The sequence below is a fragment of the Pleurodeles waltl genome, chromosome 1_2, assembly GCF_031143425.1.
Source record: "Pleurodeles waltl isolate 20211129_DDA chromosome 1_2, aPleWal1.hap1.20221129, whole genome shotgun sequence".
Taxonomy (NCBI): Eukaryota; Metazoa; Chordata; class Amphibia; order Caudata; family Salamandridae; genus Pleurodeles; species Pleurodeles waltl.
In genome coordinates, this window is record NC_090437.1 from 396,165,532 (window position 1) to 396,185,386 (window position 19,855).

General features: G+C 47.3%; 1 protein-coding gene across 2 annotated transcripts in view; it reads right to left on the minus strand.

The window, feature by feature from the left end:
* ECPAS (Ecm29 proteasome adaptor and scaffold) overlaps positions 1 to 19,855 on the minus strand; it is a 790,558-nt gene that overhangs the window by 440,407 nt on the left and 330,296 nt on the right. For both annotated transcript variants that reach the window (XM_069240017.1, XM_069240008.1), the window contains exon 23: positions 19,052 to 19,153. In XM_069240017.1, coding sequence (XP_069096118.1) covers positions 19,052 to 19,153 — 102 coding nt within the window. The remainder of the gene's footprint in view (positions 1 to 19,051; positions 19,154 to 19,855) is intronic.

Here is a 19,855-nt window from a genome sequence, read left to right on the forward strand (position 1 = left end):
TTCAGTATTTAGGGGCTCCCCAGAACCAAGGAACTCAGATTCCTGCAACCTAAGATGAAGAGGACTGCTGAGCTGAAAAACCCTGCAGAGAAGACGGAGACACCAACTGCTTTGGCCCCAGCTCTACCGGCCTGTCTCCCCACTTCGAAAAGACACTGCTCCAGCGACGCTTTCCCCAGGACCAGCGACCTCTGAATCCTCAGAGGACTGCCCTGCTCTAGAAGGACCAAGAAACTCCCGAGAACAGCGGCCCTGTTCACCCAAGACTGCAACTTTGTTTCCAAAGGAGCAACTTTAAAACGACTGCGTTTCCCGCCAGAAGCGGGAGACTTGCAACTCTGCACCCGACATCCCCAGCTCGACTTGTGGAGAAACAACACTTCAGGGAGGACTCCCCGGCGACTCTGAGACTGTGAGTAACCAAAGTTGTCCCCCCTGAGCCCCCACAGCGACGCCTGCAGAGGGAATCCCGAGGCTCCCCCTGACCGCGACTGCCTGACTCTCAGATCCAGACGCCTGGAAAAGACCCTGCACCCGCAGCCCCCAGGACATGAAGGATCGGAACTCCAGTGCAGGAGTGACCCCCAGGAGGCCCTCTCCCTTGCCCAGGTGGTGGCTACCCCGAGGAGCCCCCCCCCCTTGCCTGCATCGCTGAAGAGACCCCTTGGTCTCCCATGGATTCCAATTGAAAACCCGACGTGTGTTTGCACACTGCACCCGGCCGCCCCCGTGCTGCTGAGGGTGTACTTCCTGTGCTAACTTGTGTCCCCCCCCCGGTGCCCTACAAAACCCCCCTGGTCTGCCCTCCGAAGACGCGTGTACTTACCTGCTGGCAGACTGGAACCGGGGCACCCCCTTCTCCATTGAAGCCTATGCGTTTTGGGCACCACTTTGAACTCTGCACCTGACCGGCCCTGAGCTGCTGGTGTGGTAACTTTGGGGTTGCTCCGAACCCCCAACGGTGGGCTACCTTGGACCCAAACTTGAACCCGTAGGTGGTTTACTTACCTGCAAAAACTAACAAATACTTACCTCCCCTAGGAACTGTGAAAATTGCACTGTCTAGTTTTAAAATAGCTATATGTGTTTTATTTGAAAAGTATATATGCTATTGTGATTATTCAAAGTTCCTAAAGTACTTACCTGCAATACCTTTCATGCAAAGTATTACATGTAGAATTTGAACCTGTGGTTCTTAAAATAAACTAAGAAAAGATAATTTTCTATACAAAAACCTATTGGCCTGGAATTGTCTCGGAGTGTGTGTTCCTCATTTATTGCCTGTGTGTATGTACAACAAATGCTTAACACTACGCCTTTGATAAGCCTACTGCTCGACCACACTACCACAAAATAGAGCATTAGAATTATCTCTTTTTGCCACTATCATACCTCTAAGGGGAACCCTTGGACTCTGTGCATACTATTCCTTACTCTGAAATAGTGCATACAGAGCCAACTTCCTACAATAACCATGTTGGATAATTGAAAGAACTCACTTGTCTGTGGTGATATCCGGCCATTGTGAATAGAATATTTTCAGTCTTACCCCTACTGGAGAGGTGTGAGGTGGTGGAAGGTGTAGGTAGTCACTGGCATGCAGTGCAGGCAGATCCTCTGGAGGTGGATACCTTTCCTCTGCCTTTGTTATTTGAGCCTCTTTATGATCCCCTAAAGGAACCTCTGTTGTAAAAGTGGGAGGCTTGTCTGTTTTGAGAGGTAGAAGGCTCTGTAGACATTTGTTTGAAGCCTCCCCTAAAATGTGGGCGATGAAAATTACCACATTGTGTGGTGGTTGGTAGTGCCCCCATTGCTCTCGCTGTTTCAGAATCTTTTAAAAGTTTTTCTATTGTGGTATCTATTGTTGGCCAAATAAGTGTTCCCTATCAAATGGCATATTGAGTACTGCCTGCTATATTACTGGCTTGAAGCCTGAACACCTAAGCCAAGCATGCCCGCATATGATAATGCCTATGTTAATGCCATGTACTGCTGTATCTGTGTCCTCTTTTGCGCAACGAACAGAGTTATTGGAGATATTTTGCCCTTGTGATGCTATCTCTTGCAAGCTTTTGCGAAGCTCCTCTGGAAGGTACTGAAGGAGATTGAAAATGTCACTTACCCAGTGTACATCTGTTCGTGGCATTAGTCGCTGCAGATTCACATGTTGTGCATAGCCCGCCATCTGGTGTTGGGTCGGAGTGTTACAAGTTGTTTTTCTTCGAAGAAGTCTTTCGAGTCACGAGACCGAGGGACTCCTCCTCCTTTGCTTCCATTGCGCATGGGCGTCGACTTCATCTTCGATTGTTTTCCCCGCAGAGGGTGAGGTAGGAGTTGTGTGTGTTAGTAATAGTGCCCATGCAATGGACTGAATAAGTATGTACCAGTTAAGGTTTAAGTAATATATTTACAAAATGTACAAAGTTGAAGATAACTTCCAAACGGCTACAGGCTCCCGGGGAGGCGGGTGGGCACATGTGAATCTGCAGCGACTAATGCCACGAACAGATGTACACTGGGTAAGTGACATTTTCAGTTCGATGGCATGTGTAGCTGCAGATACACATGTTGTGCATAGACTAGTAAGCAGTTATCTCCCCAAAAGCGGTGGCTCAGCCTGTAGGAGTGGAAGTAGTCTGAAATAGAGTTCTTAGTACGGCTTGACCTACTGTGGCTTGTTGTGCGGATAGCACGTCTACACAGTAGTGCTTAGTAAATGTGTGAGGCGTAGACCATGTGGCTGCCTTACATATCTCGTGCATTGGAATATTCCCTAGGAAGGCCATGCTAGCGCCTTTCTTTCGGGTTGAGTGTGCCCTTGGTGTAATGGGCAGCTCCCTTTTGGCTTTAAGGTAGCAGATTTGGATGCATTTAACTATCCATCTGGCTATACCGTTTTGATATTGGGTTCCCTGTATGAGGTTTTTGGAATGCAATAAACAGTTGTTTTGTTTTTCTGATTTGTTTTGTTCTGTCAATGTAGTACATTAGTGCTTTTCTGATGTCTAATGTATGTAGTGCCCTTTCAGCTACCGAGTCTGGCTGTGGGAAGAACACTGGTAGTTCTACCGTTTGATTTAAGTGGAACGGTGAAATAACCTTTGGTAGAAATTTTGGATTGGTTCTTAGGACTACCTTATTTTTGTGTATTTGGATATAAGGTTCTTGTATTGTAAACGCCTGAATTTCACTTACTCTTCTTAGAGATGTGATGGCGATGAGAAATGCAACTTTCCAGGTTAGGAATTGTATTTCGCAAGAATGCATGGGTTCAAAAGGTGGACCCATGAGTCTCGTTAAGACGATGTTGAGGTTCCATGAAGGAACAGGTGGTGTCCTTGGTGGTATAATTCTTTTGAGGCATTCCATAAACGCTTTAATGACAGGTATCCTAAATAGTGAAGTTGAATGGGTAATCTGCAGGTATGCAGATATTGCTGCGAGGTGTATTTTAATGGAAGAGAAGGCCAGGTTTGATTTTTGTAAGTGTAGTAAGTAACCCACTACATCCTTTGGAGATGCGTGTAATGGTTGAATTTGATTATTATGGCAGTAGCAAACAAACCTTTTCCATTTGCTTGCATAGCAGTGTCTAGTGGAGGGTCTTCTAGCTTGCTTTATGACTTCCATACATTCTTGGGTGAGGTTTAAGTGTCCGAATTCTAGGATTTCAGGAGCCAGATTGCTAGATTCAGCGATGCTGGGTTTGGATGCCTGATCTGTTGTTTGTGTTGTGTTAGCAGATCTGGCCTGTTGGGTAACTTGACGTGGGGTACTACTGATAGGTCTAGCAGTGTTGTGTACCATGGTTGCCTCGCCCATGTTGGTGCTATCAGTATGAGTTTGAGTTTGTTTTGACTCAATTTGTTTACTAGATATGGAAGGAGAGGGAGAGGGGGGAAAAGCGTACGCAAATATCCCTGACCAGTTCATCCATAGGGCATTGCCTTGGGACTGCCTGTGTGGGTATCTGGATGCGAAGTTTTGGCATTTTGCGTTCTCCTTTGTTGCAAATAAGTCTATTTGAGGTTTTCCCCAAATTTTGAAGTAAGTGTTTAGAATTTGGGGGTGAATTTCCCATTCGTGGACCTGTTGGTGATCTCGAGAGAGATTGTCTGCAAGTTGATTCTGGATCCCTGGAATAAACTGTGCTATTAGGCGAATGTGGTTGTGAATTGCCCATTGCCATATCTTTTGTGCCAGGAGGCACAGCTGTGTCGAGTGTGTCCCCCCCTGTTTGTTTAGATAATACATTGTTGTCATGTTGTCTGTTTTGACAAGAATGTACTTGTGGGTTATGATGGGTTGGAATGCTTTTAACGCTAGGAAAACTGCTAGCAGTTCGAGGTGATTTATATGCAGCTTTGTTTGATGTACGTCCCATTGTCCTTGGATGCTGTGTTGATTGAGGTGTGCTCCCCACCCTGTCATGGAAGCATCTGTTGTTATCACGTATTGTGGCACTGGGTCTTGGAAAGGCCGCCCTTTGTTTAAATTTATACTGTTCCACCATAGAAGCGAGATGTATGTTTGGCGGTCTATCAACACCAGATCTAGAAGGTGACCCTGTGCTTGTGACCATTGTGATGCTAGGCACTGTTGTAAGGGCCTCATTTGCAGTCTTGCATTCGGGACAATGGCTATGCATGAGGACATCATGCTTAGGAGTTGTAATACCGTCTTTGCCTGTATTTTTTGTGTTGGATACATGGTTTGTATAACTTTTTGGAAATTTTGAACCCTTTGTGGACTTGGAGTGGCTATTCCCCTTGTTGTGTCTATTGTTGCTCCTAGGTATTGCTGTACTTTGCACGGCAGAATGCGTGATTTCGCATAGTTGACGGAGAAACCGAGTTTGTAGAGGGTTTGTATGACCTGATCTGTGTGGTGTGAACACTTTGTCAGTGAGTTGGTCTTGATTAGCCAATCGTCTAGATACGGGAATACGTGTATTTGCTGCCTTCTGATGTGTGCAGCTACTACTGCTAGGCATTTTGTAAAGACTCTTGGTGCGGTTGTTATACCGAACGGCAATACTTTGAATTGGTAATGTATTCCTTTGAATACGAACCTTAGGTATTTCCTGTGCGAGGGATGTACCGGTATGTGGAAATATGCGTCTTTGAGATCTAAGGTTGTCATGTAGTCTTGTTGCTTTAGCAATGGTAACACTTCTTGTGGCATGACCATGTGAAAGTGTTCTGATTTGATGTAGGTGTTTAGTGTTCTGAGATCTAGGATTGGTCTCAGTGTTTTGTCCTTTTTTGGTATTAGAAAGTACAGTGAGTAAACTCCTGTGTTTATTTGTGTACCTGGTACCAGTTTTATTGCGTTCTTTTGCAGTAATGCTTGAACTTCTATTTCCAGAAGGTCTGAATGCTGTTTTGATATATTCTGTGTTTTTGGTGGTATATTTGGAGGGATTTGGAGAAATTCTATGCAATAACCATGTTGGATAATTGCTAAGACCCAAGTGTCTGTTGTTATTTTCTCCCAAGATTGGTAATACTGACTTATTCTTCCCCCCACTGGTGTTGTGTGGAGGGGATGAGTGACCTGTGAGTCACTGTTTGGTTGCAGGTGTTTTTGGGCTTTGAAATTTTCCCCTGTTTCTAGGGAATTGTCCTCCTCTGTACTGGCCCCGAAAGCCTCACCTTTGGTACTGTCCCTGGTAGGTAGACGGTGTTGAATGTGAGGCACTGGCTTGTGTGGCCTGACCCCGAAACCCCCCTCTGAAGGTTGTTTTGCGGAAGGTGCCGAAAGTGCCTCTGCCCTGCGGGGAATAGAGTGCGCCCATGGCCTTGGCAGTGTCAGTGTCCTTTTTTAGCTTCTCAATTGCCGTGTCCACTTCAGGTCCGAACAATTGTTGCTCATTGAATGGCATATTGAGCACCGCTTGCTGTATCTCCGGGTTTAAAGCCAGATGTTCGTAACCACGCGTGCCTTCTTATGGTTACTGCTGTGTTAATTGTTCTTGCAGCTGTGTCAGCTGCATCCATAGAGGAGCGTATTTGGTTATTGGAGATGTTTTGTCCCTCCTCAACCACCTGTTTCGCCCTTTTTTGTAAATCCTTGGGTAGATGCACGATGAGGTGCTGCATCTCGTCCCAATGGGCTCTATCATATCGCGCTAGGAGCGCTTGAGAGTTAGCGATGCGCCACTGGTTTGCAGCTTGTACTGCGACCCTTTTTCCAGCTGCGTCAAACTTGCGGCTTTCTTTATCCGGAGGTGGTGCATCGCCTAACGTGTGAGAGTTGGCTCTCTTGCGAGCTGCCCCTACTACAACCGAATCTGGTGGGAGTTGTGAGGTGATGAAAGCAGGGTCTGTGGGCGGTGCTTTGTATTTCTTTTCCACCCTTGGTGTTATTGCTCTACTCTTGACAGGCTCTTTGAAGATTTGCTTTGCGTGCCTTAGCATTCCTGGGAGCATAGGCAGGCTCTGGTAGGTGCTATGGGTGGAGGAGAGGGTGTTGAAAAGGAAGTCATCCTCGACAGGTTCCGAGTGTAGCGACACGTTATGGAACTCTGCTGCCCTAGCTACCACCTGTGAATACGCTGTGCTGTCCTCTGGTGGTGAGGGTTTGGTAGGATACGCCTCCGGACTGTTGTCTGACACTGGGGCGTCGTATAGGTCCCAAGCGTCCTGGTCATCTTGGCTCATGGTGGTGTGAGCCGGTGAGTGTGACGGAGTCTGTGCCGGTGATATGTAAGTTACAGGTGGAGGAGAGGGTGGCGGAGTTACCTTCTTCACCACTTTTGTTTGTGGTGCTTGTTCCTGTATTTGGAACTCAAGTCTCCTTTTCCTCCTAATAGGGGGAAGGGTGCTGATCTTCCCTGTTCCACTCTGTATAAAGATCCGCTTTTGAGTGTGGTCTACTTCAGTGGACTGTAACTCTTCCTCGAATCTATGTTTGCGCAATTGAGAGGACAGTGATTGCTCCTCTGAATATGAGCTGGTTGTTGGCTCGGTTGCCGGTCGTTTCGGCACCGAAACCATGTCCTTACTCGTTTTCGGCTCCGAGGCGACTTTTCTCTTTTTTGGAGTCGAAACTTCTCGGCGTCGATCCTCCTCGGTGCCGCTGTCTCTGCGTCGAGCAGCTTCGGCTACGATGTCTCGGCGTCGATCTTTGTCGGCAGCACTTTCTCGGTCCCGAGATTGCTGCGTGCCTGTGTCTCGACCCGAGTCGGACGATCTCGGCACTAGTTCGGCCTTTTTCGGTGCCGATGGGCGGTCACCGACTTTATGGGTTGAGCCATGGCCTGTTGGCAGTGGCGTCCCCTGGGCCTTGTCTGTTTTCTAGTGTGCTGGCTTCGACGTCTTACTCACTGTTTCGTGGACGTCGAATTCCTCAGAGTCCGATTCATGGATAGAGAAGGCTTCCTCTTCTTCTCCTTGTTCCTCGAACTCTGTGTCCTGTCGGCGTGGACGCCATCTGTAATCTTCTGGCTCGCCGGTCACGGAGCGTTTTTCGGGATCGAAACGCACAACAGGCCTCACAAGTTTCTTCCTTGTGCTCGGGCGACAGGCACAGGTTACAGACCAAATGTTGGTCTGTATATGGGTATTTGTTGTGGCATTTAGGGCAGAATCGGAACGGGGTCTGTTCCATCAGCCTCGATGTTACACGCGGTCGGGCCGACCAGGCCCCGACGGGGATCGAAATTACCCCGAAGGGCTACCGGAGCTCTTCACGATTCGATGTCGATCCTATCTAATCCAATCCCGAACGCAACAATACCGACGTAATTTTCCGAATTTCTAACTATCTTTCCGTTCCGAACCCGGACCGAAAAGGAACACGTCCGAACCCGATGGCAGAAAGAAAACAATCGAGGCTGGAGTCGACGCCCATGCGCAATGGAAGCAAAGGAGGAGGAGTCCCTCGGTCTCGTGACTCGAAAGACTTCTTCGAAGAAAAACAACTTGTAACACTCCGACCCAACACCAGATGACGGGCTATGCACAACATGTGTATCTGCAGCTACACATGCCATTGAACCCTCCATTTCATCCTAGTGGGCCCAGTCGTACTGTGCTAACAGTGCTTGCAAATTGGCGACACACCAATGATTGGCAGCTTGTGCTGGTACTATTTTACCCACTGCATCTATTTTCTTGCTTTCTTTGTTAGGACGGGGTGAATCTCCTGTAGATTGACTATTAGCACGTTTTTGTGCAGTACTGACCACTTTTGAGTCTGGAGGGATTTGATTCTGTATAAACAGAGGGTTTGAAGGTGCCGCTCTTTATTTTATATCCACCCTATGGATTATAACTCGAGACCTTACAGGTTCTTTAAAGATGTAATTTGAATGTCTAAGCATATTCTGGGTAGCATGGGGAGGAATTGACTCTGTGTGTTGCAGTAAGGGTGTCAAAGATCAAATCCTCTTCAGTAGGGTCAGTTTGTAGCTGGATATTGTGGAATGCAGCTGCCCCTGCTGATTAAATGTGTCTTCGGGTGGTGATAGTTGTGCAGGGTATAGATCTGGGTGATTTGGCAAGATAGGATCTGGGTCATATGAATCCTATGGATCCAACCCCTGTGAGGTGTCACTCAAATCATCCTCTGGTGGTGCTGGTGAACACTGTGGTGAAAACTGTGGTTGCGAAGGTGTTGTAGGAGACTGAGGACGTGGTGTAGGGGTGGAAGGAAGAACTGGAGAATATGGTAGAGAAGGCTGGGGTTTAATTGGAGCCTTGTTCTTAGAGGCTTTCTACGGGGCAGTAGCAGTGTCCAAAGCCTCTTGAAAGGTTAACTTCCTTTTAATTGGAACGGGGAAGCAATAATTCTCCCTGCTCCTTTCTGAACATAAAGCTCGCGCATAATCTCTAAAACCAGCTACACTGGTGACGTTGTATCGGGAGAAGGAATGAAGTCTTTATGAGGCACAGTCTTGTGTTCCGAAATTCTTGGTACCGAAGTCTTAGGTTGGTGCAAAACTGTCGGCTCCGAAGCTAATGTGGAGGCATTTTTGCTCGGTGCAGAACTACTCAGGTCGAGTGCTGTGCTCGACCCCGAAGCAGTATGTGATGCGGGGAGATTTTTTAATGTCTTTGAATAGGAAGTAGAGGTTGTTCTACTCACAGGTTGCATGCAGGTGACCAGTTGGCTCTCAATGTTGGATTGTATGTCGGACTCCGAGTCTTTGATGGAGAAGGCCACCTTTTGTTCTGGCTCCTCCTGCGCGTGCTCCCCAAAGATATCTGGCAGGTCATCTGGTGTCTTGGATGGCATCTCCAATCAATGAGCTCTTCAGTCCCAGAGCATCTTCTTGGATCGATAGGAATGGCAAGCGTTGCAAGTCTATTTGTCAAAATTACACACCAGGTGTTGGTTGGTGCAAGGCCAAAACCGAAATGGAGTATGTTCCATTAGCCCTGCATAGTCAGACGCCATGTGGAGGAGTAGGCCCAAGACGGGCAAGGGCACCTGAAGGGCGATGAGCCGGCTGCTGGAGCAGAAATTCAGACCGACTTCACAAATGAGAGTAACCCAGTCGGAGTGCAATACCATAGCTGAAAGAAAGACGAAAAGAACAGTTCGGAGCAGACAGAGCCAAGGAAAAAAAGGAGCAAGAGGAACACACGTCCGAACCTGACGGCGGAGAGAAAACAACCTAACAAAGGACATATGCAGTATCACTGAGAGGAGGAGTCACTCGATTCCCTGACTCGAAAAGATTCTTCGAAAAAAAAAAAAAACTAGTAACACTCCGGATCCAACACTAGATGGCGGGCTTATGAAAAGCGTGTGTATCTATAGCCACACAAGCCATCGACCATAAGCTTTAAGTTGCCTTATCTTTTTGGAAAGGATGTGTATAGATGAACAAGTCATTTACTTTTAGTATCGCTCTTTCTTGTGGATACCGTATTCCACCACTGATTCATCGCCTTTAGAATATTTCCCAGGCACTATACTGGATCCAGAAACTTTTCATAGCAGTGATCCTGCATGCCACCTGGTGGCCCTGTGTGGCTCTGCATTGTCTTTGTTCCACCTCAAAAGAGATAGAGCAGAGCCACATAGTACCGCCATTCCTGTGCTCCAAAGTCATTTTCTTGCTTGACTCTTTTCGCACCCTCGGACGCAGAACAACTGGAGGTGCCAATGTGCAGATCTCTAATTTGAGATCTTCTTAGAAAGGGAGCCCACTCTACAGAAAAGGAGGTGGAAGGGCAGCAAGGAATCGGCAAACAGATATGCTATCCACCAAGAAGAGCAATACCAATAAGTAACTTGCTCTCCCGAGGCAAACATAACTACAGATTTCTCACCTTTGGAACAGATAACCAGTTTGGGAAGACCCTTACAACAGCTGAAATGTGCATATTAAGGATACTGAGAATGCTTCAAGCGGAGGCTTCAATAAGTGATACAAGACATGACCCACAGTAAATGCCCCAGTCCCAATGGTTTACAGGTGGAATTCTACCAAACTTACTCCACTCTACTGGCTCCCTAACTCCGGGAGATGCTCCTGAAGGCTAAATGCCAGGGATCACTACCAGCGCCTGTACGTGAGTCACTCATAGTGATGCTCCCTAACCCTGACAAAGACCCAAGGGACCCAAGCGCTTATAGACCACTCTCCATGTTAAATGTGAAAGTCAAGGTCCTCTCCAAGGTATTGGTCATGAGGCTACAGATGGTGGCAGTCCATCAGTGTGGGTTCATGCCAGGAAGTGGCACCCACATGAATCTCTGTTGTTTGTCGCACGTGATGTTAGCAATGGACCTGGAGGTGGTGCTAGTGGCGCTACACGTTGAGAAGGTGTGACATCCTGGGTTGGGAGTAGTTATGGGAGGTCCTGTTGACCGGAATTTTTGTCCTGGTTTTGTCTCCTATATGCCAACCCTACTGTGCAGGTGCAGATGGCAGGGTAGTGTCCGAGGTCTTTTGTTTGGAGAGAGGCACAAGACAGGGATGCCCCCTTGTCCCCGCTCCTTTTTGCCTTGGTAATAGAGCGCCAGGTGGAGTGCCTTGGGCACGAGCTAGCGAGATGGGACCACGGTGCACATCGTGTTGAAAGGTATGTCAATGAAACCCTCCCATACTTGTGTAGACCAGGGGGCTTGATTCCAGCACTGAGTGGACTTAACCGAACCATGACAGTGCTGTTCCCATTAGCAGGCCTTGTGGGGTGCCCAACGACGGAACTCCCCGAGGTTGGACTGCCCTGGGAGCTAGTCAAGTTCTGGTACTTGGCATGCAAATTGTCCAGGAGGCAAGAATCCAATGTGACCAAAATATTGGGAAGGGTGATAGATGGTTTACGTACATCGGTCCATTTGTAGAACACACTTCCGGTGACGGTGATGGGTAGGGTACCCCAAGCAACATGGTGCTCATTCACCACTGTCTGTATATGATGCAGAATTCTTTCTGTGATTTCCCAAGGGCTATATTCATGGAACTCAACAGCCTTTTGGTAATATTAGTGGGGTTGGAGGGGAGGGGGGGGGGGGTCTAGAGGAGCGGGGTCAAGTTGGATATCTTGAAACTGGGCCACGAAGAGGATGTATTGGGTTTCCCAGATTTGCAGCTCTATCATTTTGCAGGACTGCTGCAGTACGCTGTTCTGTGGTGCGTCAAAGACACCAACTGAGAAAAGTGACTGCTGGCCGCTTGGTGGCCTTCTCAAGCTACTTATGAGTGGCACCGGGTTGCAGGCTGACTGCCCCCACATAGTGAGGCAAGTGGCAGTGGCATGGGAGCAGGAGGGTTTTTTACAAAAGGCCACATACGCATGACTGCTCCCTCTGTGGTGGCTGAAACCATTCCAGCAAGTGCAGTCCTTGATGGATATAATGCAGTGGCTGGAGGGCGGCTGCCAGACAGCAGGCAACCTGTATCTTAATGGCACCTTCATTACTTTGACAGAAGCTGCCACATTGTTTAGTGTGGCTCCAGCGCAGTTCCTGCAGTTTGCTACGCTTGCCTGCATGGCACAGTGGATCTGGTGGACCTTTCCTGATGAGCCAGAGGAATCCTGTATATTGGGGATCATACTGGATCAAGGTACAAGCAGGGGACTCATCTCATGACAATGTGCTACACTTTTAGCTGACGGAAGCATAGAAATGGGAATAGTCCAAGAAAGCTGGTCAGCAGATATGTGGGACCCTCTCACAGATGCCGATAGGAAGAGGGCCCATGCCCAGGAGAAGGACACTGCAAGTAACAAGCACTTCAAACTCATGCAGTTTTATTATTTGCACCAGACATGTCTAACACAGCAGAAGCTGAACAGGATTTTCCCTGGTCACCAGGCGTGCAATATCCCCAGCACAATTTCTACACATGATGTGGAGCTGCCCACAGCTGGATGAATACTGGGTTGGGGTGCTGCACACACTCAGTGAGGTCACAGGAGTGCAGCTGGACAGAACGGTCGACCGTTGCCTGCTCTGACTTTTGCTGCTCCCTAAAGCAGGGAGAAAAATGGGATATTGATTCTCACTGCTGGGTCAGGTATTGGCCCAGAGACACATAGCAAAACATTGGATAGCTGCTGCCCCGCTAATGCGCAGGTAGCTATTGGAGCTAAGTAAGTGGTAGGTTGCAGAAGAATGTAGACTGTGGCAAGTGCGTACGGACAAGAACACAGAAAGAGATATGGAACTCTGGGTAGAGATGATGGAACGTTTGAGTGTGGTGACTGAGGTGATTGATAGTTCCCCTGGGCCTTCTACACCTTATATATGGATGAATGCACACGGTGCAAGGTGCTCGCTGTAGCGAACACGGTGCCAGAGACTCTGCTCTGTGGAGGTACATGGACCAGTACTAGAGCCGACCGTGATTTATGCTACTATGCGGAGTGTTATTAATGGAGTAGGGCACCCCCTTCTGGGTGGGGGCTCTGCGGGACATCTCAGGTACAATGTGATTCTGCTCAGCTCCTTGGGTTTAACACTGCTGCAATGTTTTGCTGTATTGGTAATTTATTTCTTAAGTATGGAAAATACTAATAAAGACAAGTTTAAAAACAGGATACTAAAAATATGTGGACAAGTGGTCTCCAAAAAATAATGTTGATTATACTTGTTTTTTGTTTTACTTTCTATTTTTTACCTTTTACTCTTTTCCAATGTTCAAACATACTTGTTGAATCGCCATAAAAATTGATTTGGAGTATAGATGGCCCCTATAGAAATTGGAGCTTGCACATCTTGCAGTAAGAGGGAAAGGTGCTACTCAGAGCCGGCCCGGTGTCAGAGGAAGCTGCACTGAGTTAGACTGGAAGGGCACAGCCCTTCTAAGTGGTCTAGAGGACCCATCTTTCAGATGTTCTGGTTTGCCAGCCTGGGAGAAAGAGTTCGACCCTGCCTCCCAGAGGTTGGTTGTGCACCATTAATGGCAAACTAAAGCAGATGGGAGACTTATGTTGCAGAGGAGGGGACTGAAGATGTTAATGCCCTAGGTGATCCACGCAGTACCTGTCTGATAGTGTGAGCTGCCACAAAAGGACTGGGGTGACTGATGGGGGTTATGAGATTCCTAGCACTTTCTGTACAGTTATCCTATTGAGTACCCAGGAAAGACTGAAACTGGTGAAAGTGCCATGGGTCGACTTGCCTTAAAACATTCTCAAGAAGGGACAGCTTGTTCAACAAACATACAGGAGCCATCAAAAGGCATATTCATTAGTGATGCATGCACATCTCCTATAAAACTGTGCATGGCGACTGAGTACCACACAGGTGCTGACTGCTCGCGCCATGCAGTCAGCACTATCCAGGTCAGCATGACTGACATATATGGCCACATCCTGACCACTCTGAATGGTTTCAACCAGGGAGTCTTTAAACTCAGCAAGGACCACAGGTAACATCTCAATGGGTATGTCTCAGAGACATGCATATATTGGCTTACTAGGTAAACAACGCTGATAATCCTCAGCGCTAGACTGGTCAAGAAGGAAATTTGGTTTACTGAATGCCTCAATCCTTTTTGACTCCCTGTCCGGTTGTCATTAAGAATCAATTAGGATTCACCCTGCTGGTCCAAGTTTGGACCACGTTTTCTGTGGTGCTGTGTGAGAAAATCAGCATCATCAGGTGCCAGTCTATGGTGCCTGGCTACTTGCCTGTTCACCAGGGGGCAAAAGAAAGGCTTAGACCAGTGGTTCTTAACCTGTGGTCCGTGAGGTCTACTCAGGGGGTCTGTGACTGTGTTACAAAAAGTTAATAAAGCATAGACTTAGAAGTAAAATCGAAAATGTGAAAACATTTTTTCTATATCGGATTGTGAATTAAAAATAATAATTCAATATTTGAGCATTTATTTGGTGTGTACTTATTTTTGTATATTATTTTGAAGTTCAAATCGTAGAAATTGCTTTGGCTGGTCATCTCCAGTGTCCAATAATGACTCAGTGGGGGTTCCTTGATTCCAATCATGATTCAGTGTGGGACTACAGAAGTCGAAAGTTTAAGAACCACTGGCTTAGACTAAGTGCCCATTAGGGTATCGGATAGGGCTCTGATGAACGGGAGCAAGGGCTCAGAGGAGGCAGGCCCAGACTGCAAAACTTCTATAATAATGCGTGTCTTAGCTTCAACAGAAGGAAGCTGCAGTTCCAAGATGCAAAATAATGTAAAATTACCTTTGCAAAAGCATCACACTACTGTTGCTAGTCAAAGGAGGGAAATCAACCCTCTATCAGGGGAAATATCAAGCCCACTGGCCTTCTGCAAGTTCATATATAAAATTTCATCAGTATAATGTGGGGTTAAATCACTGCCGTCATCATTGTCATCTCCGCTTGGTGGTAAACGCTGCTCAGAATTGGAACCAAAATGCTGATGAAGCCTCTGAGGATGGCTTCACAGCAGTAGAGGTGTAGTGTCTGAATCAGGCTATACGGGAACTGAGTGCACTGGAATGGAATCGTAGCATGAATTCTGTGTGGACCAAGACCGAATCGGCTTGGGGTCCAAGAATGGAGTTGGCATCAGAACCCCCTCTGATGCTTGCAACCTCAGAACTGGCATCGATGAAAGAGGGACCGTTGCAAGTCTTGGGGGCCAGAATGGAAGTCGGTACTTGAGTTGGTTCATAATCTGAGACTGTAGTAGGGAATCAGAAGGCACAGAGGATGAATCCACCAGCTGTAAAGGTTACTGGAGGTCCATGCAGATCCATGAGTGTAGGAAAGTACCCTCTTTCTTGGCATGGTTACCCCCATTTTCTGCCTGTTGTCAGTATGCTTGACTGTGTCTACTGAGATTCTGCTAACCAGGACCCCAGTAGTTTTGCTCTCTCCTCTAAATTGTACCTCTTTCTTTCCACAATTGGCATACTGGTCCCCCCATGCAAGTCCCTTGTATATGGTACCTAAGTACCCAGGGCATTGAGGTTCCAGGGAATCCCTATGGACTGCAGAAGTTTTTCTGCCACCCATATGGAGCCCATGCAAAGGGTTCTGCAGGCCTACCATTGCAGCCTGCGTGAAACAGGTGCATGCACCCGTTTTCACCATAGGTCACTATAAGTCACCCCTATGGCAGGCCCGCTCAGCCCAGAGGGCAGGGTGCAGGTACCTGTGTGAGGGCAACCCTGCACTAGCAAATGTGCCCCTACAAACTCCAGATCCATTTTCTTAGACGTTGTGAGTGCAGGGACGCCATTTTACGCGTGTACTGGACATAAGTCACTACCTATGTCCAGCTACATAATGGTAACCCTGAACCTGGGCATGTTCGATATCAAACATGTCGGAATCATACCCTAATACTGTTGCATGTATTAGAAGTATGATGCCAAGCACTCTGGGGGCTCTTTAGAGGAGCCCCCCTGCATTGTTACCACCAGTTTTACAGGGTTTTCCAGGCAGCCCAGCTACTGCCACCCCTCAGACAAGTTTCGGCACTCCTGCTGCTTGATCGCCCAGGAGGGCAGAACAAAGGATTTCCTTTGGGAGAGGGAGGTAACACCCTCTCTCTTTGGAAATAGACGTGACTGGCTTGGGAGGAGTAGCCTCCCAAGCCACTAGTTTACTTTGAAGGGAACATTTGGTGCTCTCCTTAAACCAGTCCACACCGGTTCAGTGAACCCCAGTCCCTGCTCTGGTGCGAAACTTTGACCACTCCCTGTCCATCATCAACCCAGGGGTGGTGCCAGAGCTCCTCCAGAGGGTCCCTGGGTTCTGCCATCTTGTTTCCAAGGTTGGCAGGTAACTCTGGGAGCATGTGAGTGGCCAGGCCAGGCAGGTGACATCAGAGCCCCCTCCTGATAGGTGCTTACCTGGTTAGGTGACGAATACCCCTTTCAGGGCTATTTAGGGTCTCTCTCTTGGGTGGGTCCTTAGATTCAGCTTGCAAGATTCCAGCAGGACACCTATGCAACCTCCACTTCGACTTCTGGCCACTGGAAGCGCGACTGGACCCTCCAGGAACCGACAAATGCTGCCACAACAAAGAAGACTCTTCTGCATCTTTGTTTCCACGTCTTCCGCCAGCTTTGCAACATTTCCCCGGCTGTGCATCTTCAGAAGACTGCAACTCTTCAGCCTGCACAAGAAGAAGGAATCTCAGTGAAGGAGTCACTCCCTTGCAACTGCAGGAACATACAACAAGTGATGACCGGCTGTGTGGATCCCACCTCATCTTGAGCTGCGTGGATCCTGCATCACGGGTGGTGGTCTGGAATAGTACTCTTGGTCCTCTCTGCCAGCTGTCCAAATTTGGTGGAGGTAAGCCTTCCCACTCAGGACAGTACCCCCATGCACCCCATCTCTTGCAGCTGCCAAGTCTTGTTTGTATCTCCACCATGGAATCTACAGACGACGTGTAGCTCCAGCCCCCAGCACTCCATCCTGCAGAGCACACCCTCCTGCGTGGTTCTTCTGCAGCATGGGATCCTCTTTTGTAGTGACGCTTGGGTTTCTTCTGTGACTCCTGCGTCTCCGTCCTGTGGGACTACTGTGGGTGCTGCCTCTGCTCTTGTGGACTCTCTGATGCGGAGGGGCTCCCTGTTACTCCCCCTCCTGGGTTGAGTCCTCCTGGGCCTTGCTGGTCCCCGGCAGCACCACCTTTCCACTAACTGCAAGCTTGCCTTTGCCAAGTCTTGTTGGTGGAATTCCTGCACCCATCTGCAATCTTCCTTCCAGAGTGGGAAATCATCTGCATCCATCAGGATCTCTTCTCCAGCACCAGGGCTGCAGTGCTGACCTGTTCTTCATCACAGTTGACCAAGTCCTGCAACCACAGCTGGGTGGGTAGTAGCTCCTACTCCTCCTGGGCTTCACTGTGACTCTTAGACTTGGTCCCCTCTCTCCACAGGTCTTCTTCCTTCACAAATCCACCGCTAGTTTTCTTGCAGTCTTCTCTGGGTGTTTTCTTTTTCTTCTTTTCCTCCTTTTCCGTGGTTTGGGGAAAATCTAGAGATTTACTCCTGCATTCCTGGTCGCTGGGGGGTTACTGTGTTACTTAACTCTGTGGTTTGCTAATACTCCCAGCTAACCTCAACACATTTTACTTACCTAGGTGTGGGTACCTTATTTATATTCCATTTTTGTAGTACATAGTTTGTGCGCCCCCCCCCCACTCCCCCGGGACAGTATTGGTTAATGCTATTTGCACTGTTTTCTAACCTTTTCTATGCCTATTTCTGATTGCTGGTGTATATATTTAGTACCCTCCTAATGGTGGGTTACCCTTCTGGTATTTTGTGGTGATTTGACACAAAATAAAAGTACCTTTACTGTTGTACAACTGAGTGTTTTCTTTCATGTGTGTAAGAGCTGTGTGACGACAGTGGTGTGGTATTGCATGAGCTTTACATGCCTCCTAGATAAGCCTTGGCTGCTCATCCACAGCTACCTCTAGAGAACCTGGCTTCTAGACACTGCCTACACTTCACTAAGAGGGGATACCTGGACCTGGTATAAAGTGTAAGTACTTTAGGTACCCACCACACACCAGGCCAGCTTCCTACAATGAGGCCCAAAGGTGCACCAGTTGTAGTTAAAAGAGTGAAAAAAATATGCAGTATGCATAGGACTCAACCTGCTATGGCATCACCGTTGTTCCGGGTTTGCATCTGGGCCAACTGCAAAATCGGCTCCTCATTCAGGGATTGTGAGTGAGACTGATTGACTCCTTCATGCCCTTACAACTTCTCTTTAGATGGCAAGTGTCGGGATGGGGAAGAGTCCCGCTACCATCTTAAATTTGCACTTCTTTTTATTGAATAAATTCCATCCTGAAGATCTGCTGCAGTATCTCCCTTCAGGAGCAGACCCGCATTCTTGTCTCGGAGCAGAAGTACTTTACTTGTGGTTTGTGACTTTTTTTTTTTTTTCAAGTTTAGTCCTGGATCACCTTCAGGTGGATCAGCTGAGGACACACTCGCCACAAAACAGAGTTGCACTGTGAGCCCAAACACCAAAGGAACACCATTATCTGTTTCTGAGAATCATGGCATGGTTGAAACTTGTAGTCTTAGGCGGGAGCATAGTTCCCATACAAACTGGATTCCTGTTTGTAAAACTGTCAAAAACTGAAAAAAATAAAAAGGAACGCTCTGGGCCAGAGTTCAAAGGTGTAATGGAAAGGCACTGATATCAGCATAAAGGGGTGGGGCTTATATGACGCCCCGCTCTGTCACTTCTGGGTCAATACGAAGCCAATGCGGCACCATCTAATGGCGGGCAAAAGCACTGCTGAGAAAATTTCCAGATACAGTCTGGCGCATCAAAGATTTTGTAGGAGAGAGAAATCTGTGGTTAGAACTATACATCAGAAAAAGATATTGCCATCTGGCAAATCAACAAAATCATTACTTCTACTCAGCTTTACACAATCTTTAAAGGTCTTAAAATATATACTATTAACTTGACATCTATCCATTCAATAATTGTTCATACAAGCATATTGCTGTTTAAAAATCATCATTTAGTGTAGAGATACTTGTCATAATGTTCTTCAGCGCAAATCACAGCAAATTTTGAAGTTGATTAAAAATATTATTTTTAATGAATAATACTTTCAAGCTGCTGTAAGATTTATTGTAATTGTGTACACAAATGAACCATACCTCTACTGAATCCATTAGGCCTTGCAATAATTTTTTTTGATGGGGGAAGTCAGCATCTCCCACTGGAAAGCATCCCAATGTTTGTATTGCTCGTTCCTTTGCCTTTAAAAGATGAAAAAAAATTGTCACCACTACAAGCCATGATATCTAGAAGTACACAGTGACTCTCACCCCTCTCGAACCTAAGCAACCACCACATAACGGAACTGTGGGGAACGAAGGGTGAGTGGATGAGAATGGAAGAGACTAAAAGTGCAAAAGTTAACATGTCCAGTGAGCTGTTTGTACTTAACCAGACCATTCACTTACAATAGGGGTAAGTGCTTAAGAGCAGCAGTTAAGGGTTATGGCTACAACAGCAGAATAGTTTAAGCAATTCAGTTCTGGGGAACAGCCTTACTAAACTGTGTGTGAGCACTCTGCTCATGTATGAAGTATGGTGACTACAACAGGCATAGGGATACACCTATTAGTTGCCCACTGGATTTAATTCATTAGGGCATGTGCACATGAAGTGTCTAAAACTGACATGGAAAGTAATTTTGCTGCCCAGAAGGGAAGCCTGTTGGATGCAATAACACCTGGAGATACAAGATAGAAAGCAACAGACAAGGGTTGCTGTGAAAAAAGCCTGCACCAGTCAGGCAAAAAGAGAGGGAACAATTTGTCTATTATCACAATGAGTGCAAGCTGTGTCAGTATAGCACCTGAGTGATCTATTTGAAGTATGCCCAGTTTGTTTGACAATCTACCCATACTAATATGGACAAGGACCCACGGTAGTGATCACTAAAGAGAAAACTG